This window comes from Equus caballus, chromosome 24, assembly GCF_041296265.1.
Source record: "Equus caballus isolate H_3958 breed thoroughbred chromosome 24, TB-T2T, whole genome shotgun sequence".
Classification (NCBI taxonomy): domain Eukaryota; kingdom Metazoa; phylum Chordata; class Mammalia; order Perissodactyla; family Equidae; genus Equus; species Equus caballus.
Window position 1 is genome coordinate 31,459,296 of NC_091707.1, and position 22,287 is coordinate 31,481,582.

Consider the following 22,287-nt stretch of genomic DNA (forward strand, 5'->3'; position numbering starts at 1 on the left):
AAGAAGGCTGAAGAACAGATTGGGTAAAGGAGTGAGGGAAATAAGGCTGAAAAACAGGTTAGGAGCAGAAGGAAGAGGCCCAAGAAGGTCACAGTCATCATTTTGCATTTATTTAGTAGGAAACAAAAGTCTTTCAGCTGAGATTTTTAGCAAGAGGGTGGCACAAGTAGACCTCTGTTTCAGGACGAAAGTCAGCTAGCAAAGTAGGAAATGTGGAGAAGGAAGGCCTGGGGACGGGGCATCTTGTAGGAATCCGTTCGGTCGTGCATCCATTCAACAAATATTTATTGTGCGCCTACTAAGTGCCAGGCTCTGTTTGGGTGCTTGAGTTATATTAGTGAGCAAGATAGACAAAGACTCCTGTCCTTGAGGAGTTTACATTCCATTGGAAGAAAATAGAAAATAAACAATAACATAATAAATAGTACATTATGAAGTATGTTAGATGGTGGTAAGAGCTATGGGGACAAGAAAAGGAAAGCAGAGTGAGAATCAGGAGTATCGGGGGTGAGGAGGGCACAGGATGTGGTATTACATACAGTGGTCAGGGTAAACGTCAGAGAGAAGACATAGGAGCAAATCTTGAAGAAAGTGAGGATGAGAGCCGAGCAGATGTCAGGGGAGAGGACTTTGCAGGCAGAGGAAACAGCCAGAGCAAAGCCCTGAGTCAGGAGCGTGCCTGGTGTGTTCTAGGAGTAGCAAAGAGGTCGGTGTGCCTGGAGCCGAGAGAGCGAGGCAAAGAGGAAGCAGCCAAGTCAGAGAGGTAAGAGGCCCTTGACTTTTACTCTGGGAGAACAGGGCCAGTGCAGGGTTTTGAGCACAGGAAGGACAGGATCCGACTTAAATTTTAAAAGGCTCCCTCTGAGCCATTAGCAGGGGCCCACTCAGAGAGCAATCAGAACAGCTCAGACAGAGATGGGAGTGGCTTGGACCAGGGTAGCCATGGTGGATGTGATGAGAAGGGATGTCTGTCTGTTGCCGGCACAGTCCACAGGCTTCCTGATGAACTGGGTGTCGGGCGCATGAGGAAGACAGGGATGGAAGACGACTCCAAGGCGTGTTAGAGAAACAAAGGTTACACCAATAAGGTCTTCCCTAGGGCTCTAGCTCATGGGAAGCAGAGGAGGGGACAAATATTAGCCACGTTGTGACAACTAAATGGAAAAGATCTGACCATCCATCTGAACACAGGAATGGCAGAGAAGGAGGCCAGATTCACTGACTCCTTCAACATCTTTATTGAGACCCGACCCTGCTGGGCACATGCAAGGCCAGAGGACATGATGGTGAACACGATAGCATGGTCCCTGACTCGATGGACCTCACACACCAATGGCATTTATGAAGCAAATCAAAAACCGAACTATTACTAATGTAATTATAATGTTAATGAATTAATAAATATTAAATTGGGTATAAAATTAATGTCTGTAATATTATAACATATAATACTTATAAAAATAAAAATTTAATATAAAATATAAACAACATAAATGTAATTTAATTGTAATAATTTAATCATATTTAATTATTAAAAACTATGCTGTAATATTCATATTAATTTATATTATTACAACACTCTGTGCCAACCATTGTACCGGACAATGGGGACTCAAAACAAATAAAAAAGAAATGGTCAGAGCACACCATTATACTCCTGCGTGGTGACCCTGCATGTGACAGTAGTGCTATGCCTGCAAGGTGACTTCTGCACTGGCCTCAAAGGAGGGAAGGGCAGTGCTGGCCAAGAACTGAGACGGCTGGTCAACTAAAGCCAAGGAGGGGTGTGCAGTGGGGGCGAGGCAGGCACTCACCCAGGACTGGCTGGGGCAGACAACCCCAGCGTTTCTGGACTATGGACTGTTCACTCCACGGGGGTGAGGACTCTCCACCCCACCACTGAGTTCTTCTCACCACCGTGTCCCCAGGACCTAGCATGGTACCTGCTGCCCAATAGGCTCAAAACTACATTTTGAATGGCTAAATAGGGAGATCAAGGGAGAGGAACAATGACTTCTTCCGGGGACAGGTTAAATCTGAAAAGAATTTTTCAGCTTCCTGGCAACGGTGCCACGAGGCCATTTGAGTCGCAGGCCTTGCCCTTGAGAGGAGGACTCAAGCCAGTGTTGGAGTTCTGGAAGCACAACGGTGATGTTCTGGTGATGTCGCCCCAGTGGGCACAGAAATACCTGTATTTCCTGGATGCTTTCCTCTTCTCTGGCATCCACCTTCTTCTCAACCCCTTCACCGCGGAGCAAGGCTTCCAGGGTGGTGCTTTCTGAGGTGAACCCATCCTTCTTCAGGGGCAGCTCCACTTCTGAAAAATGAGGACAGAAAAGCAGCGTCAGGCCACTAGAAGAAGGAAGGACAAGAGGGACAGCAGGCATGGCCCTTGAGAGCGTGCCAGAACCAGAGTTCCTGGGTAGGACACAGGACAGCCCGTGCTCTCTCCTCGGGGCGGAACAGGAAGACGGGAGTTGGGTCCAGCTTTTCCATCTCCAGTTCACAGTTCTAGAGAGACCTCAACCCTGCCTACACCCTCAGAGACAGCACAGCAGACAGGGCACCAGATGGACGTGGGATCAGATGGCCTGGGTCTCAGTCCTGCCTCTGCCACCCTCTAGCCCTGGGACTTTGGACAAGGTGCTCGAAGATCCCAGAGCCCTTTTCTGCATCTACAAAGTGAGGATAACAATGCCCAGCCCCCTACAGGGTCATTTTGTGACCTTTACGTTCAGGTGCTTTGAAAACTCTAAAGCAGTACACACCAGTGTTGGCCTCAAGTCTTGTTATCCTCTCCCTCCATTCCAGCTATGGTAGGCAACTCCATGACCTGCCCCCGGCCCTGCTGGCTGCCCAGTTCCAGTTTGCTCCATGAAAAGCTATTTCAACTTCAGAGAGGCTGTGCTCATCAACTCACCAGCCAAGGGAAGAAAGAAGGAGTGCAATGCCTAACACGCCCAGATCAGCACTGGGAGCTGCAGTGCCCGCACACCAGGGCACTTTCTCTGAAGACATCAGAATTTGACCAGCTACCTGGGGCTTGAGGTCATGGGGTCAGGTGAGCAGTGGCAGACAGAGCCAGCCCTGCCCATGAGAGAGACTAGAGAGAGAAGCTGAATCCCTTTCTCAAGATGTCCCCCAAACTCCTAACCCAAAAGAGGGTTGTTTAGTTTTGTTTCGTTAAAAACAGAAACCTCGAGGATAGGTGATCATATTTGGATTCACTACAAAATATTCCTCCCACCTCTTCTGATCCTGTACCTCATACCCCCTGGCAATTACATGCATGGTCCCTACCCTGTATCAGGTAAGATGGGCGCCAGAACACGAGGGAGTGGGGCCTAGAAAACAGTCAGGGGAAATGAATGCCCATTTGTAAGGGGGAATTGAGAGTTTAGTATATGAACTGTTTACAGGAGTGTGGCAGGAATAAGGGAGCAACACGGAATGGTGCAGCCCTTCAGGGGAGTTAACTGGGAGCCATTACACTGCTGTTCCTGGAGGGGCAGAGAGGGTTTGCAAGACCCTGGAGAGAGCGCTGTAGCAGAGCTCTCGGGCAGAGAAGAGCCCTGCCTCTGGGGACTCGTGGGCAAGAGAACCAAGGCACAGGGCCCCGTAGCCCAAAGTCTCTCTCCTTTCACACTCATCTTCCTGCTCTGCATTCCCATTGGCCAACCTCAACTGGACACCAGAGGGCAAGGGAGACTCGTCCATACAGCCCGCTGAGGTCAGCTTCCTGGGTCACAGGGCAGTGTAAAGAAGGACAAAGAGTGGGTGGGGGAGTGGAGGTAAACGGATATAACCAGTACCATCAGGCCCTGCTCCACTGGGCTTTATTCTGATTCCAGTGGAACTCTCCCCTGTTCCATCTCCTCCACTAGAACCAGACGCAGGCCGACCAGTCCACAAGGAAGGGGCGCTCGGGCATCCCATTGAAACTGAAGAAACACACACCCACAGGGGCCAGTCCCCAAAAGAAGATGGCAGCAAGGAGAAACAGTATCTAGAGTCTCTTGAGAGATAAAGTCTTTTTCTTACCAAAAAAGGCAGGCGAGGATCCACTTCCATCAAAGAAGCACCGCCACCAAATCAACCACCTCTGAAACTCATCCATCCCTCCATTTGTTCAACAAATATTTCCTTAACACCTGCACAAGACAACCTCTGGGCAGGGACCAGGTACACAGGAGGTGAACTTAACAAAGGCTGTCCTGGCCTTTAGGTGGTTTACAGTCTAAAGTTACAGACACTAAACACTAAATACAGGGTGGGGCCAAGTGGTTAGGTTCTCGTGCTCTGCTTCAGTGGCCCCTGGTTCACAGGTTCGGATCCTGGGCATGGACCTAGCACCATTCATCAAGCCATGCTGTGGTGGCATCCCACATAGAGGAACTAGAAGGACTTACAACTAGGGTACACGACTACGTCCTGGGCCTTTGGGGAGAGAAAAAAAAAAAAAGAGGAAGATTGGCAACAGATGCTAGCTCAGGGCCAATCTTCCTCACCCCCCCAAAAAAGGCATTAAAAAAACCCACTAAATACAAAATAAATATCCAACTACAAATTGTCACAAGTGCGATGGAGGAAAACAACAGAGTGAAATGTATAGGAAGAATATGGTAGGGGGTCCACTTTACACCAGGGAGTCAGGGGAGGCCTATGTGATGAAGTAACACTGAAGTTGAGTGTCAGAAAAATCATCAACTGTCTACTTTAATGAGCTCAGAGTGCGCAACTCCAGCGCCTGCTCCGATGACATATTACTCTTTCTCCCAGGTCAGAAAACGCTTCCAAATGTCTAATCTAAAACAATTAAAACATGTTGCTCATGTCCTGTTCTCAGGCAAAAGAGGACAGCTGCTCACCATCCCTCAAACTTATAATCATCATATATACACATATTTGAAGTTCATATTTTAGTATCCGCCTTAGCCTTCTCAACACTAAATAAATTCTGTTTCCAGAATTACACAGCATTCTAGAGCCAAAAAGGACCTTAAGATCGTCTGCTTTAACCATCCCATTTTATAAATGAGTCACCTCAGGCTCAGAGAAGTTAAGTAACCTCACGGAAAGCCACACAGCGGAATGAGAATGCAGCCAAATGATATTTTCTTGACGCCATTAAGGCCGTGACGAGAGCCTTACCTGCTGAATCCTTACTAGTAGTTTGCAGGCCCAGGCTCAGCCCCAACAGGCACTGATATGTTTGTGTACACGCAGAGGGCTTGGCACCTGGTAATCATTCAAAATGCGGCGGATGTTGTTGCTACGTATCACTTAATCCCCACCGCCACCCAAGAAGCGAGCACAGTTATTCTCCCATTTTACAGATGAGGACACTACAGCTTAGGGAGGTGTGGAACTCGCTTAATATGACCAGGAGGTAAGGAGCAAAGTCCAGCCTTGACTTGACTTGACTTGACTCCGATCTGCCTCTGGAACCCATTCACCTCATCTCTAGGATGTACAGACTTCATCTTGCCTCTTTTTGGTCCTTCTTTGAAAAGTCTTTTTCCAACCTTTGTGCATTTTCATTGCATTCCTAGACCCTCTCCATAGTTTTCATCTTTTGAGATCAAAGGCAGGTCTTTGCTGAGGCTGGGGGCGGGTTTGTGCCACAGTTCCGGGCTCTGCTCCGTCTGAACATCCTCATACGGCGTTCACTCTTCCACGACAGTGTTGACCCCACACAGAATTTCCCATCCATTGTGGGCTTCCTCCTCCTCCTCCTCCTGCTCCTTCCTCCTCCCCTGCTAAATATGCCTCCATCCCGCTTTCTCATAATTTAACCTGCTCTCTTGGCCCTTTGGTCCTTTCCCAGATGGACACAGTATCAGAATCAAGAGGGAGAAGAGAACCAAAATGGGAACAATGGAATGGGCTCCCTACACACAAGGAGCTAGAGGGACTTCCAACAGCATCTGGAGTGCAACCCCTCAATGAGGACCGTGGAGCACCAAAAGGTAAGAAGACTTTCCTGGGGTCACAGAGAAATTCACTGGCATCCTTCTTGCCTAACTACCAAAATATTGAATACGTTCATAGAAGTTCTGCTTGCAGACACTCCTGGAGTCAAACCCTAGCCTTGCCATGGACCAGTTGAGGGACCATCGGCTAGTTACTTAAGCCCCTAAGTTTCCGTCTCCTTATGTGTTGAATGGGGATGATGGTAGTATCTCTTTCATAGTATTGGTGTGAGAATCAAAGAAATACACTGCATAAAGAAACTCTGCAAGAGCCACCCAAAAAACCAGTGTGAGAAACAGAGCGGAAAATGGGGCTTATCAATTTTTGGGTTTTTTCTATTCAAAACTTAAGATTCAAAAATTAGATTGTATATGTAAAGAACCTAGGATGTTGTAAGTACCCTACAAATGCTCCATGTTATTATTCTCAAAGTTTGAGTAATTCTGATTTTAATGGTACAGCAGCACTGTCCAAGAGAATATAATGCAAGCCACTTACATAATTTTAGACTTTCTAGTAGCCACATTTTAAAAAGTAAAGAGCAACAGGTACAATTAACTTGGATAATCTATTTTCTCTAACACAATACTTCCATAACATTGTTATTTCAACATGTAATCAATATTAAAAAATTAATACAGGGGCCAGCCCTGTGGCCTAGTGGTTAAGTTCAGCATGCTCCACTTCAGTGGCCCCGGTTCCTGGGTTCAGTTCCTGGGTGCAGACCTACACCACTCGTCAGCCACACTGGCAACCCACATACAAAATAGAGGAAAACTGGCACAGGTGTTAGGTCAGGGCTAATCTTCCTCAAATAAACAAACAAAAAAAAGGAATATTGGCAACAGATCTTAGCTCAGGGCAAATCTTCCTCATCAAAAAAATAAATAAGAATAAAAATTAACTCAATATTTTACGTTCTTTTATTTGCATTGTCTTCAAAATCTGGTGAGTATTTTATACTTACAGCACGTTTTCAGATTAGCCACACTTCAAGTGTTGCATGGTCACACGTGGTTGGTAGCTAACATATTGGTGCAGGTTTATGGCATTAAAAGTAACATTTGCTATGATTTTGCTTCCAAAACATGGAAGGACGTTAAGTACGGTTCTGAATGTTGCCAACTTAATACCCAGCCAAGCGCCACTCCAGGAGAGCATTCTAGCTGCCCACTGGCAAACTTTGGTTTCAAAGCACTGTGGGTAAGGTTTGCAAGGTCAGGGTGATGGAGTAACCAGTGCCCTCCCAGCAAACCAGCAGAGGGTACATTCTCTGGCACCTGACCACAGGAGGTCCCAGAGTGAAGGGAAAAAAAGGTAACAGGTCCAAGCTCTTGCACAACGTACGTCCTAGACACGCTCCCTAGGGAGCCCTTAGGGACTTCACTGATTGTTTTCTTCTAATACACCTCATCTGGATATGGGATTTAGTAATACTTTAAACGTGCATTCATTTTGACCCTTATACAAATTTGGGGACCTCATAACCGGACAGGAGCCATCATACATTTCACATTGAAAGAAAATGGTCCAACACACCCACATAATTCATCTTTAAATTAGCCTGATTTTATACACACGGATATAAACCCACGGATCGTTACTCTCTCCAGAGCAGCAGCTGCTGTCACCCAAGCCAGCCGCCTCCCTGGGCCCCCGTAAGCAGCTCTGCCTCCACTTCTAATTGGGAACAGAGATACTCCTTGGGTGACTTCCAGCACAATCCATCACACCAGAGACGGCTTCTGTGCAAACCAAAGCAAATCGGTTTCCAAATAAGAAAAAACCTCTTAGACAAACAAGGATTGAAGCATAGAAAGTCTTTAAAAAAAAAAAAAAAAAAAGGAAGAAAAGCACAAAGAAAAGCAAAGAAAAAAATTGCCAGTGACAAGCAAGGGCTTCTCTTCAGGACTGTGGACAGGGCAGCCATCCTCTCGGTTGGAGATCAAAGCCACAGGCTTTTGACACAGGTGCCCCAAGCCTGCCACCCAATGCACCGAAAGCACAGCTTCTACTGGGTGGTTGGAGCCACTGAGCTCATTAACAGGATGCTGGTGAGATGAGCCCGAAAGTGCAACATGGGAGCACAGTGAGTAATTAAATCCCAGGTCATTTGAAAATGCAAACGCCTGGATGTCACAGGCTCCCAGAGCCTCTGACTCCGTGTGCATTTTTTGGCTCAGGATGGAGGACTGGGAACCTGCAAGTTATATATGGATTATAATAAAATATGCCGTATAAAAAACAGATTAAGACAGTTCTTCTTTGGGGAAATATACAAAGAGAGGAGCTGTCTGTTAGCTGTCGAGTTTGCAAGAGATACCATCTTTCGGGAGGCTGTGCTCCGCCAACAGACAGACTGCCCCAAGGGAAATCGTGGTGAAACACCCCGACAAGGCACATCCATCCGTCCATCCATCACGGGCTCTCTCTGACGCAAGAGGCCTGGAGATAGAGTTATGGTGCAAAAGGGAGGAAGAAATCCCACAGACAATGGCAGACAATCCTCCTGCTACATCATGAGTGCTCAGATTTTTTTTTTTTTTTTTTTTTTACCTGCCTCTAGTTTTTCTTTAAAAATACAAATGTGCAGTTTTCTCTTCTGGGTGCTTATTATTTTGAGGAGTTAAGCTCATCATATTTCCTTGGATTTATACATCAACTTACACCAAGGAGCAAGAAGCTTAAGCATCATTATTTCATTTATCCCCATCAGACTCTCAGACTCATGGGGAGGGAGAAGGCGGGTTATTGTTATCTCTCACCCTACAAGGGAAGAGACTGGGGGAAACCAAAGCCCTGATTTCCTGAGATGGTGGCAGGCCCAGGAATCCATCTGCTCATTCCTCAGGGGTGCCCTTTCTTGGCTGCGTTGACTCCCTGTTTTGTGATTCATAAAGCTCAAAATAGACGAGATTCACACTAAGGACCCATCACCCAGGCTGTGCCCGGCAGGCCCTCGTTACCGCTTGTTTTAGAATCCCAGGATAGTCACACAACAGGACGACTGCTCATTCCCCCAAATGGCCTCTGATCCCCACTCTCTGCTGTGCCTACCCACGCACTCCCTGAAGCTGACACACAGGATGACCTCCAGCACCCAGAGGTCAGCACCACAGAGGAGCATTCCTCGACCCCTGAGACACAGGAAAACACCCACATTGTCAAAGGAAGATGACCACTGGGCTGGCCAGCAAACCAAGTCAATGCAGCTTAGCAGGATGATGGAGAGGGAACAGATGATGGGAACAGGTTGAGAGGTGACACAGTTCAAGGGCATACAGGTAACTGGGACGTGCGAGAGCCACTCTGGGGTGAAATCTCAGCTCTAGCACCTAAACAACACACTTGGCCTTGATCGCCTCTGTAGACCAAGAGAACAAAACCCGCTTCCCGGTGTTGTCATGGAGCCAAATGAGATATGGATAGTGTCTGCACAAGGGGCGTGCTCAGTCAGTGTGGGTGCCCTTATTGTCGCCTCCTAAAGTTGCCCTCTGCCTGCGCTTCTCGGCAAGCTCCTCACCTTCTGACATTCTCGGGCCATTGGGCGCAGTGAGGCACGGCCTCCCCCAGCCTGGGCATGCACACAGGGGGAATGGAAGCGAAGAGGAGCTGTTCACAGAGACAGGAGGCAGAGGACAAGACACAGCTTGAGGGCCGGGGTGCTGGCCCTGCTTCAGTTTCAGCGTGGGCATCGTTCTGCAGATCTGGAGACCCCAGCGGAACAACATGGAAGATGCCTTGCTTTATTCATTCATCGGGTGAACAATTACTGAGCACTTACTGTCTACAGGGCCCTGTTCTAGGTGCGAGGACACAGCTGTGAACAAGAGACGAGAATTCCTGCCTCACAGGAGTTATATTCTAGGGGTGGGGAGGGGGAGAAATGATACATAAAACAAACAAGTGAGATGCACAGTATGACAGATGGTCACGAGTGCTTTGGAGACAAACAGAGCAGAGAAGGGGAAGCTGGAGTGTGGGGGCGGTGGGAGGGCAGTTACACTTTTAAATGTGCCCAGGAAAGGGCAAACCTGAAGGAGGCAAGAGGGGGCCACGTTGCCCCCCAGGAAAGGAGGGTCCCGGAAAAGGAGCCTTGGTGCAAAGGCCCTGTGGCCAGCCCATCTGCCGGGAGCACGGCAGGTGGGGGAAGAGTAGGGGCCGAGTTCAGAGTGACAGGGGCCTTGAAGGGCCGTGAAGGCCACTGCAAGATGTTGGCTTCTACTCTGAGTGCTATGGGAAGCCACTGGAGGTTTCAAGCACAGAGTGACATGAGGATGCCTATGCTTTAACAGGATGGCTCTGAAAAAAACTACGGCGGGTGAGGACAGAAGCAAGGAGACCCGTTAGGAGTACGCGTGGAGCCCCCACACCGAGCTGGTGCTTAGGAGAGGGCCCTGTGTGACGCAGCCAAGCCACGTCCTCATGGCGCTTACGTCCTGGTAGTCAGATACATCCAGGGGGAAGTATATATCGGGGAGCAGTCCCTGGCCCCTGAGCGGGCAGCATCCCCACACAGTAAACCAGGATAGAAGCTGGATGCCTAGTGCTGAGGGGCGAAGGTCTGGAGCCGTACCAGAGTGTATGCTAAGCAGCAGACAGATCAGCCAAGGCCAAGGGCAGGAGAAAAGCCCCAGCCAGACAGGCCCGTCCTAGCACACCACAGGATAACAGGTGTCAGTCAAAGCAGGTAGGAAGCCTTCCAAGTTGATGTCTGCACCCTGGGCAATGGATGCCAGAGGACTAAGCTCTAGGACACAAGTGGGGCACTTGTGCAAGCCGTGGTTCTAGTGAAGGTGGATCCCACAGCCCGTTGCCAGGTCTCCTCTCCTCAGTGTAGAAGATACTAGACTTAAGCCTTTCAAAAGACTCTAGGGCAATATGCGTTCCCATTCCAGGCCGGACAACACACGCTCTTCCAGCTGGGCAGCAGCTGCCTGCAAGGAGTGTGTCGGTGCTGGAGACAGGAACAGCGTTAGCTGATGCCCCCTCGGCCCACCCAGCAAGGCAGCCCTGAGGTGGCAGCAAGGTGCCTCCTCACCCCTGCCACATCCTCCAGCTCCACCCATCCCTGTGACTCTCAGAGCAACTCTAAGAAGCGAGCAAAGCAGCCGCCACGATCTGCATTTCCCAAATGAAGAACTGAGGCCAGAGAAAGGTAATTGCCCAAAATCACAGAGCCAGTGGGTGGAGGTGTCTGGACTTGAACCTAGGCCTTGTGATCCCTGTTTGGTGCCTTTTCTCCTGCAGAACACAGCTGTAGAGCACAGGAAAGGCTGCTATGACCTAAAACCAAAAAGGGGCAAGATGGCAAAACTGGGACAGGCCCCACAGGCCAGGTCAGCTGCCGAAGGCTTCTCCTCTCCACCTCCGTCTCCCTCATCCATGGAAGGGGAATGGTGGCAGTGCAGCCATGACCTCCAAGCTTGAGATGGAACCCCGGCATCTTCTCTCTTTCAGCCCTTTCATCAGTCATTCCTGTCCACCTACCATGTGCCAGCCTCGTCTAGGTGCTGGGGGTGCAGATGAAGAATCAGGTGGGCCCTTGCCCTCCAAGTGTGCCCCTTCCACTGGGGAAAGACGCAAGAGAGCAGGCAATGGAGGAACAGGGAGCTTCCTCGGTCTTATACCCCATCCTCTAAATGTGTCTCTGCCAGGTCCGACTGCAAAACATGGCCGCAGACACTCTGTAGCCACTGCACATGCTGCCCAACCAGCTCCCAGCTGCTGCCCATTTCCTCCGCCAGCCCAAGCTCCCAGAGCCTTGTAGAACACAAGCAGTGCCAGGAGGCCCAGGCTCAGTGTCCCAGACCCAGCTCCTTTCCCCAGACTGCCAGGAAAGCAAAAGGAGCATCAACAGCTGGGGCATGAAGCAGAGGCAGGAGTCACCTGCCCACCTCTCTCCCGATCTCCTACTCAGGAGGCCAACAAGAGCTGAAGAAGCTGCTGTTGCAGGCCTCCAGGATGGATGGCTGCAGGCTCTGACACTGCAGGAAAGAGATAAATGACTGGTCATTTCCCCCTGATGCACTCGAAGGCATCCATTCTCCCAGCCGTACCAAGCTCAGGCAACCCCCCGCCAGAGACAGATAAGCACTGACAGATGGGGGTGGGAGCCGGAGCGTCCTTCCCCCTCGGAAGGACACAGCCAGACTCCTCTGCCAGCCGGGAGAAGGTCGCATTGTCCATTGGCTCACACCTGGCTGGGGGCTCCACGGGTCCCTTCCTTCCCCTCCCTGCATCTCGCCTACCCCCGCCCGTCTCATCCCTGCTAGGAGCCCATGGGAGGGGGAGGGCGGGGGGCAGAGGGAGCCAGCTGACAGGCTCATCAATCTCCGGCTACATGCTTGGCACATCGGCCTTCCCTAAGTTGTTCCCGGACTGGGAGGGTGCTGGAGGAGTCAGGGGGGACTGTCTTGAGGAGAAGAGAAATCGCAGCGAACATCAGAGAGCAAATGGTGGAAGAAGCCTGGAGACTATTAAAATGTGGGCCATGTACGAAAGCAGTAGGGAACTAATTAAGATGCAGGATTTTCAAAAGCTGGGGAAGTTGGCCGCAGCCTGCTCCCATCTGTAGAGTGCTGGCAGTTCAGTGCAGCAGGAACAGCACCCTAGGTGGGCGAAGCCAGCCTCTCCGCCCCTGCCCAGGCGGGTGGGACTCAGGCCTCTCTGCCTGGATGGTCCCCCCGGGGGGGCACACCTCTGAGGGTCCCTGTGACTTGCTTGTTAACTGGCTATGGCACCCGCTGCTCGGGGGCACCCTAGGCTACCGTCTCCTCAGAGTTCCTACCCCACTGTTCATGTCCCCCCAACATGTGTGGAGGGGCAGTGACTATCCTGGTCATTCATTCCCAGTCGTTGAGTGGCTGCCAAAAAAAGAAGAGAAAGAACCAGAACCCTATTCCTGGCTGCCTTCCCTCCCATCACCCTTGGAATTTGGCAAGAGTGGCAAAGAGCCATGCTGCTCCCCAAGTGTCCCCAAGCAGAAGGGATTTGCAAGCCTCAGGTACATTTCAGGAGCAGGATGAACGTCTGTTGTGACAGCGCCGTTGATGTGAGAACATCAGGATGAATGTGTGTGCTGCGTCCTGGAGCAACATGGCACCGGTTCCAACAGGCTTCCCCATAGGGTTCTTTCCTTGGCTTCACCACTGATGTCCTCTGGGAAATTAACTTCCTAATTTGGTGCCACAGTTTTCCAACCTCTAAAATAAAGATGAAATCTGCCCTAGACCACGGGGACCAAAAGGTCTGGGGTTGGAAGATGTTAAATTGATCTAAGCAGACGATCTGAGCATTTAATCCAGAGGGACACAAGTAAAAGTTTGTTCCCAGCCTTTTTCTTTTCTTCATTCAAAAAAAAAAAGAAATAGTGAAGTTAAAGGCCTCTTTTTTAATCAGCTGACTTTTGCCCAACATCTGCCCTGCTTCAGGGCCTTCTGGTGGATATCTACTATCCACCTTCCTCTCCTGCCAGCTCGGCTCCCCCTTCGCAAGGACAGAACCCCATTCTTGGGTAAACGGTCCAGGGGAGGCCCCTCTCTGGCACCAGGCCCCTGCCCAAGTCTTCATGTTGCATGAATTGTGATGGCTGCGCCATGAAACACCTGCATTTGCCTCTGCAGCCCAGTGCAAGCTGTAGAGAACACTGAACTGCATTGTCAGTCAGCGGAGAGAAATAATGTTGTATGTGTTGTCCTTCAGACGCCCAGGCAAGTAGGAGGTTGCGAGATGTTTATTCAAGGCTGATCGGAGGGGTGATGTTCGGCGTGAGAAACACATAGGTCCAGGGACATTGAGAATGCTTTCAAATTCCAAAGAGCTCTCCCCAGCTCTCGGCCCCATCCCACCCCCACACAGACACATTTTTATTTTCAGCAAGCAGTAAAGGCGAGATGGCACATTCACAGAGAGGGAGATGGGACGAGGACAGCAGGACTGGGGAGTACTCCATCAGTGTATAATTTAGCCCAGGAACAAATGACTTAGCAGCAGCCATGATCCGGCTCCCTACTCCCCACCCCATGATGGCTACTCAGCCCAGATGAGCTCTGTGCTTTGAGGAGCTGAACCAGAAGTGGATGGTTCTGCAGCCCTGTCCTCAGACCCTCTCCAAGCTCCCTCAGGATTCCTGAACTACACTCCCTCCCCTTGCCCTGACCTGGTTTCCTGATAGAGCTCTCAGCTCTGCAGACATGGGGTCAAGGACAACTCTAACCCATATTACACACTGGTCTTTGTTGCTGAAAGTTGCCTGCCACCAGCTGGATTCAGGCAGGGACACAAAGGAAGACGGGAGAGACAAGCTGGGCATTGGCATGATAAATTGCTTGTGGCATCTCCTCTTTCTCCTTGGTAGGGTCTGACATGGAAGGAAACTCATGCCTTGAGATAATTCTGCTCTAGACCAGTGCCCCATCTCTCACAAATCAGGGGAACTTCTCTCCCTCTCCCCTGAGATGGGTGCTGATGCTGGAGCCCAAGGGAGGCCCCAAGGATCACAGACATGACTAGATTCCTGGAGCTTGTCAAGGGGAGCTCGGGAGAGCCCACACCAGGAGGCTGGCAGGGAAGACAGAGAAGAGGATGAACTCCATAGGGCTGGGTGGTAGAGGGTGCCGAGGGTTGGTTGGTTCATTCGCTGGTTTTCTTTCAACACAAACTCATTCTTCTAGATTCCATAAATTTAAAGAAATTCAACCTAGGATGGACAAACTGATTACTAATTTTCAGCAAGTTTTATCTAAAGAGGATTATACATAATATTATGCAATTTGCTTTTTTTTCCCACTTAACAACATATCTTGGGCATCTTTCTATTTTTTTCTACTCATTCCTTTGAAAGACAAAATAGTGTTCCATTTTATGAACGTACTATATATTTAACTAGTCTCCCATAAATGGACCTTCTGGTTGTTTCCATTCTTTGTTGTTCTTGTTACAAACAACGCCACAATGGACAACCTTATACACTGTGAGTACATATTTATTTATAGGATGCATTCCTAACAGCAGAATTTCTAGGTCAAAGAGCATGTGCTTTTTAAATCCTAATATGCATTGACCTTCAAAAAGGTTATACCCAATTCCACTGCACTATGTACAAGAGAGCAGACCCTCAGCCTCTCCCTCCATCTCTGTTTCCTTCAACTCCTCCTATATCCCTGGGAAGGTGGGCCTCCGTCCACCCAGCTGACTGACCCCACCTACCAGGAATTTGCAGCAAGTTCTCTAGGGACTCTGACCAATGACCCTACCCTGAGTTACACTCAAAAGTATCAACCAAAACAACCTAGTTCCCTTTGAACCCAAATCAAATGGGATAAAAATAAGAGTCATTTAAAAATATTGTCCAAGTCAACCCTGTACTTAGGGAGGACATACTCCAAAATAGGGAAAAGCTCCTCTCAGCATTTCATAAATGGCGAGGGCAGAGCCACTGAAAGCTGGGCAGGTTGTACCAGCACAGGGACACCCGCCAGGGGACAGAGGGCTGAGACCTAGCTTGAGCTGTATAATCCACCAGAAGGGGCATCATTCTGTAAAAGCCCACCCAAAGGGGGTGCCTTCTTCTACTTTTACACAAAGGTGCCATATGGGCTAGCTGAGGCCCTGGATGAAACCCTGTTCTGAAATCTTCACGTGTGTGAAAAATTCAAATGCAAATGTGTGTGGCCTCCAGGAAGGGGGTGGTACACTTCTTTGGTCATGCTTGGCCCTGATGCTCTGAGGTCCGAGGCTCCTTATCAGTGACTCTCCAGCGCTCCGCAGGCATCTTTATTCACAACCTTCAGTCACAGGCTGGTGGTGGCACGTTCTGAGATCCGGGCTGGCCCCTGTGGTCCAGACTCAGAACAGGGTACACAAATGACAAACACTTGGCCCTAGGCTGTGGGATTTTGGTTTTGTTTTTAGCAGGGTCAGTAGTAGGTCTGACTACCCAAAGAGAGGGAACAAGTTCGTCTGAGAAGGAGCTCTGTCATTTGAAAAGTTGTTTATTCCAGCCCAGGGCCATTTCTTCTTTCTCACGCCTGGGTGCTGGCCTCGAGGAATGAACCTAACTTGGGTGAGCCCAGCTTAGCCAGGGTCTCTCGCCACCCTGGGATGTGGCTATGCCTCTGAGAGCCTGTCCTCAGCCAGGCTGGCACTCATATTTCCAGGGAGGGCCTCCCACAGGACCCTGGCCTTCTCAGGGGTTGGGCCTTTACCACCCAAGACCTAGAACAGCCACTATGGCCTCTGCTCCAAGCATGAGGGCAGAGCCCAAGGGAACCTTTCAAATGATCACAGACACAGACGCCATGTGCTGGTGGGCACTTGGCTACAGCAAACCACCAGTCCTAGGGTTCCTCCTTTCCCCTCCCTGTAAGCCACGGCAGGCCCAAGGATGGGGCAAATCAAAGACAGCTGTGACTCCAGATGCTCCACATTCAGCTACTGAGAGGCCAGTGGCCAAAGTAAATGTCTGTAGACAGAAGGACCAGACACTCACAAGGAGCTTCTTGCCTCACTCCCACCATCAGTGAGGCTGTCAGTTCTCAGATGTGTGAGCAGCGCAGTAAACTCTCCTTGGCTTTGCCTACAGCCTGACTTCCCTGACCTATAAAATGGGCATATAACAGTTTCACCCTCCCTTCCTGCTCTGCGTCCCGGGGCTATGGGAGGGACCAAAGGCAGTAACACAAATGAAAATGCTTTATAAAGGGCTTTGTAAGCTACAGTGTGCTGTTCAGACACCAGTTATGATGATGATGACTATTATTCAATCAGTGCCCCATCCCCTGGGTGTAAGTGATTGGCGGGGCAGACCTAAACCCAGTCAGCTAACAGTCCTTCCAGGGACTTCTCTGCCACAGCTATTGAAGGGGACTGCCTTTCTGCTGGGTGTGGTGAGTGCTGAGTCTGGGGCTGCTGGTGGCTGCCTCAAGAGAGGAGCAGAGACGACAGAGCCTCACTACAATGTGGGAGCCCATGGATGCAGCTATGCCTGAAACCAGGTAAACACAAATTCACTGCTATGTGAACAAACTTCCCCTTTTGCTTAGACTCGTTTGATTTGAGTATCTGACATTTATGACTGAAGGAATTCCAACTATCTCTTGGGTGCATTTTAAGAATTAATGTATGTTAGTTTTATACTCATAAAGTAAAGTTTTTAAGGGAAAAAGTCTTGTTAAAATTTCTTTAAGTTAGTATGTCTATTGGCAGCATGAAGAAGCAGAAAAAGCACTGAACAGAAATCAAACAACTAGACTCTCTGCTGTTTCCCACAGGAATTGCTGTGTGACTTTGAGCAAGTCTCCTAACCTGTCTGGACTTCAAGAAAACAAAGAATGGGAGTTAATGATGTCTGAGGTATTTTAAAGCACTAAATGTCTTTGATTCTATAAGAGACAATCCAATTAGTCTGATATAAAGTGTCCTTCTTAAAGACATTTTATACAAATGTTAAGAATAAAGACTTTAAAAAATTAAAGACTAACAATTTAAAATAAGCGTCAAGTATTTATAATAAAAGCCTTAAAATTAACAAGTTACATATGCGGTGTCCTAATATACACACAAAATAATCATTGCATCACTAGCCAAATTGGAAAAATTAGAAACAACAATTGGGAACAGCCTGGTTCAATCAGTTGTGGTGCATTCATACAACAGAATATTGTGTAATTGTAAAAAAGGACTGAGGAAACTGTATATTGACATGGCCAATGCCTGAGACACATTTTTAAATGGGAAGGGCAACAATTAAGGGGGTTGTGCTGTGTAAGAAGAGGAGGGGAGGGTCACAGAGATGTAATTCCTTGTGTGTGCATAAGCTATCTTGAAGAATCTCAAAAAACTGGTACCATTGATTGCCTCTTTGGAGACTGGGTCTTATTTTTCACTATATTTATCTTTGGAAGGTCAAAATATGTGACTGTATTACCTACTCAAATAAATTAAAAAAAATTTAATTAAAAGGATAAGAAAGGGCAAATACTATTACACATGGCTCATTTGATCCTTGTGATGACCCTGTAAGGCTAGTGAGGAATCCCAAGCCCCACTGGCCTATTTACAGAGAGAGAAGTACACCCAGAGGGTTCACGTACTCAAACATGGAGACACGTCCAACTAGTGATAGACACCTGAATAGGACCCTCCCTCAAAGTCCACACAGCCACCTGGCATGTGCTTACCCTCTTGCTACAGTACTTACTGTAAAGCTTTGAATGGGGCAGAATTAAATTGGTCCAGTTAAGGATCAAACAAGGGGTTACCTCATCATCCATCCAAGCCTCTTCCAAGAGACCAGGACCAATGGATCTGGAACAAGGAAGGAGGGAGCCCTTGCCTCCAAAGTAAATTGTTTCTATTGACATATATGTTTAATAGAGATGATGGGGACTCACGCCATGCCGACTTGTGGTCTGGCGACCTGTAAGTTTTCAAGACCAGTGTTTCCTAAACTTCAATGTGCATTCTGGGGATGTGGCCCTGGGGATCTGATGAACGCAGATTCTGACTCAGCAGATTCAGGTTAAGACCCAAGATTCTGCATCTCTACCAAGCTCCCAGGTAAGGCCTGTGCTGCTGGTCCAGACCACACTAAGCAGTATGGACACCACTAGTCACAGGTGACAACTGAGCACTTGAAATGTGGCTAGTCAGCAACGAGATATGCTGAAAGTGTAAAATGCACCCTGGAATCCAAAAACAATACCAAAAACAAGTAAAATGTTTCATTCATAATTTTATATTGACCATGTGCTGAAATGATAATATTTTTGATATTTTGGATTAAATAGACTATTATAAAAATTAATTTCATCTGTTTCTTGTTCCTTTTTTTCACGTGGCTACTAGAAAATGTAAAATGCCACCCGTGGCTTACATTCCATTTCTACTGGATCCTGCCGCTCTGGGAGCCTTGGCTTTCCTACAACCTGCATCTTGGGGAGTTTGGAACAACCCCAGTAATGACCCAGGAGTGTCTGCAAGGGTCTGTAAATTGTGCAAGGCCATTTGGAGCTTGGATGGAGCACACTGAAGAATCTAGCCGCCTCCCACCCCTAACAAATAAAACCTCTACATAAGTGAAATCGGGGTGAACGCAAAATATTGAATCAGGCTTAACCATGAACCCGGAGTGAAAGCATCCTGAACAGCTGTAAGTAGAGACTTTGCAGAGAAAACGCAGCCAAAGGGGTCAGTGTGGAAAGGCAGGAATGAGGCCGGGTCTGCACTCCTTTGACGACAGTGGGAGGGAGCATGTCAGCTCTGCATTAGCTCCAATTGACAGCAATGTTGCCACCACCCTGAGTCACATCCCAGCCCCAGCGCCCCCCAAAAACAGAGGTTCCCTTAAAGCTAAGGACCCAGGGCCTTGCTGCAACCCAGACACAGGTCTGAAGGTGGCCAGCTACTCAGAAGTATAGTAACACATCAGTAGTCAAGAAAACCAAGCAATTCTTTCTGCATGGCCACAAAGCAATTAGCATCACCTAGCAGCAAATTCTCACCCCAAATTCTTCCATTTCCATATCCAAGATGGATTCTATCTTAAGTGACTGGCCCTTTTCGTGTAAGACGCTCCAGAAGTTCATTCACAGTAAGGGGTGAGGGCACACGGTGCGCTCTCCTTAGAAACACACAACCTGGGACAAGCTTTCTTTACTTGAAGCCACAGGAAGGTATCTCCCGACCCAAAAGAGCTGTGGCTCCTCCAGCTCTTTTGGGAAAGTAATTCATCCTGGGCCTGTTTCCATCCTGCGCCTGCTTGCTTTGCTCCTCTGGGGTGGCAAGAGGGAGACAAAAAGACGGGGAAGACACGAGACACCCAGAGGGGAGAGAATCTCAGGGGGATGCATGGACATGTTGACACGTGAGAGCAGGCCCACCTCTGAGCACCACTGGGCTCGTTCACTCTCCTGGAAAACTCAGCCCTTCGGAAAAAGGAGCAAAGCATGTTTGTCCCGGGCGAGCCCAGCACTCCCCACCTCTCCCATCACGGGCCCAGCCAAGCTCCAGAGGGCACTGACCAGGTTTTATTTCCAGCAGCCGCAGCTTTGGATCCTCAGGCGGGTGCAATCGTCTCTTCTTACGCCAGCAGCGGGCAGGATATGTGTACAGCTGGCCCGGGGCGAGGCCTGTGGACAGAGACAGGCAAAGGTTAAAGTCTCTAGGCTGGAAGGGACCTAGGAAGCCACCCTGCCTAACCCTCTCACTTGCAACGAGAGGAAACTGAAGGCCAGAGATGTGAAGTGACTTGTCAAGGTCGCACAGCTAATAGACAGTAGAACCGAGGTAGAATCTAGGTCATCTGACCCCACGACCCTTGCTCTGAGTGCTCCACCATGCTGTCTCAGCAAGCCCATGCCAAAAAGAGCCATCACCGTTACCAAAACCACTTCTGCTCTTCTGGCCTGGGGAGGACAGAGGTACCTTCAGACCACAAGAGGGACCTTTCCAGTTCAACCTCGCCATAGTGTTTCCAAGGCAGTGGATCTCCAGCTACTGCCCATGTCCAGGTCTAGCAGGTTCCCTTCAAGGTGGGACAGCAGAGTCAGTCTGCCTACCTGTGGACAGCCTGGATTGGGAAACATTTTAAGGAAACAGGTTCCAGGAGCCAGATCTCCTACCAACTGGCTTCTTCTACCCACTGTTAGCGGCTGGCAGCTCACTGAAGCTGAAGGGAGCGCTGGGCAACCTCCATCAGAACGTAAGCCTGCTCTGGTGACCCGGCTCCAGGCCTGCATAGCCCACCTACCTGCGCATCCTGTCCACTTGCCTGAGCCTTACAGAAATAAATGGGCAGGAGTCCAGGGGCTAGGCTTCTGTACCACACTGTCTCCCAGCAAGAGTCTCCATTTAGATTTGGCCTTTGACACCAAAGCTCCACATCAGCACCTTGAGGAGCCTTTTTGCTCATCAGACAACACTCTTGTGGCTCCTATGGCACAGAGTATGGCAGCCAGAGGCCTTGGAGGAATGTGGACTCCCCACACTAGCCCATGGTCCATAGCTAGAGAAAAGGGCAGAGGGTGGAGGCAGAGGCGAGAGGACGAGCGCTTATGACTGGTTGGGTGATTTGCAGACAAAAACGCCTGCCTGCTGTACCCCACAATCAACCAGCAAGCCAACCAACCCACCCCTGCTCGAGTGAAAACCTGGCGAGGACAGGGACCTTGTCTTCTTCCCCTCAGAATCCTCAGAACCAGAAATGCGTCTGTCACACAGAATCAAATGGAACATTCGCTGAATGAATGAATGAATGAATATGTTCCAGCTTCACTTCAACTGAAGTCACAACTCAGTCTTCTGCGGATAAACATGGCACGTGACAAATGTTAGACACAGGTAGTCTCCTGTGAGAGGGGCCCTTCCTAGACGAAGGACCACGGGGTTCAGAAACCATCAGGACCATGTTCCCTCCCATCTGCTGCCTTCCATTTCAGGGCCTTTAAAAGTTAGGGGGAGAACTGGTTTCATTTTTGCCCTTTTCAGAGAAAATCTACAAAAGTTTCATCACTATCTATCCATTCGTTCATTTTTCATTTGTACTAATCTTCTCTAGCGATTTATTGGTTTGGGTCCAAAGCAGAGGCAATTATTCCAGCATTAAAGGAACCAAAATTTTCTAATTCTTTTTATGTGCTAAGTTTCGTTTTTATTCACACAGCTGCTCCCACAGGTTGCAAGGGTATGAACAAGGTGGAGGTTTTAACCCTTCCCCTTTCAATTCTTAGAAACTATTAAGGGTGATGGAGCCTATAGGCTCGAGAAAAATCTCTGCTATTATGAGCTAAGGGCTCATCGTGTCCAAGAGTCATCCTAATAGTTGATTTTGTGGATAACTTCACGGGCTTCTGCACAGTAGGAGGGTCCTGAAGCTCGGAGCTCCCTGGGTTCTGAGGACCACAGCTGTGGCTGATTTATAGAAAACCAAATAAATCAAAAAGAAGTAAGATTGCTCTCCCTGCCATGCGAGGCCCAGTCTTGACCTCTCTTTGAGCGAAGGTACCTCCAGGAATAGTTCAAGGCTTCTGGTGTGGTTCACTTTAGGACTGTGTCATATCTGACCCATAATCCCTGAATGGGTACACTGAGTCTGGGTCCCTTCCAGATGTTTGGCCACCTCTGGAGCTGGAATTCCCCAGGATCTCATAAAAGGCCAAGTACAAGGGCTGACCTGCTGCTCCATGTCCCAGAAGTGGTCTTGCCTAACCCCCGCTCATCTTGGGTTACTGATTCTTAATCCAGGCTGAAGCCAAAAATCACCTGGGGAACACCGATGCCCAAAATCCATGCCATACCTGCCCAGTCGGAAGG

At 49.0% G+C, this 22,287-nt stretch overlaps 1 protein-coding gene and 1 long non-coding RNA gene across 5 annotated transcripts in view; one reads left to right on the top strand and one right to left on the bottom strand.

Moving 5' to 3' along the window:
• Nucleotides 1–22,287, bottom strand: part of DPF3 (double PHD fingers 3) — a 243,182-nt gene that overhangs the window by 106,795 nt on the left and 114,100 nt on the right. For all 4 annotated transcript variants that reach the window (XR_011432201.1, XR_011432199.1, XM_005605293.3 and 1 more), the window contains exons 3-4: nt 19,998–20,105; nt 2,190–2,317 (exon numbers count right to left, since the gene is read on the bottom strand). Coding sequence is in view for 2 of the 4 variants with exons in the window: in XM_005605293.3 (XP_005605350.1) it covers nt 2,190–2,317; nt 19,998–20,105 (236 nt within the window). In the remaining 2 variants the exon portion in view is untranslated. The remainder of the gene's footprint in view (nt 1–2,189; nt 2,318–19,997; nt 20,106–22,287) is intronic.
• On the top strand, nt 564–21,604 carry LOC111770332 (uncharacterized). The gene is made up of 4 exons (XR_002803524.2): nt 564–763; nt 5,828–5,969; nt 17,247–17,328; nt 18,823–21,604. It is a non-coding gene; the product is annotated as an uncharacterized lncRNA (long non-coding RNA).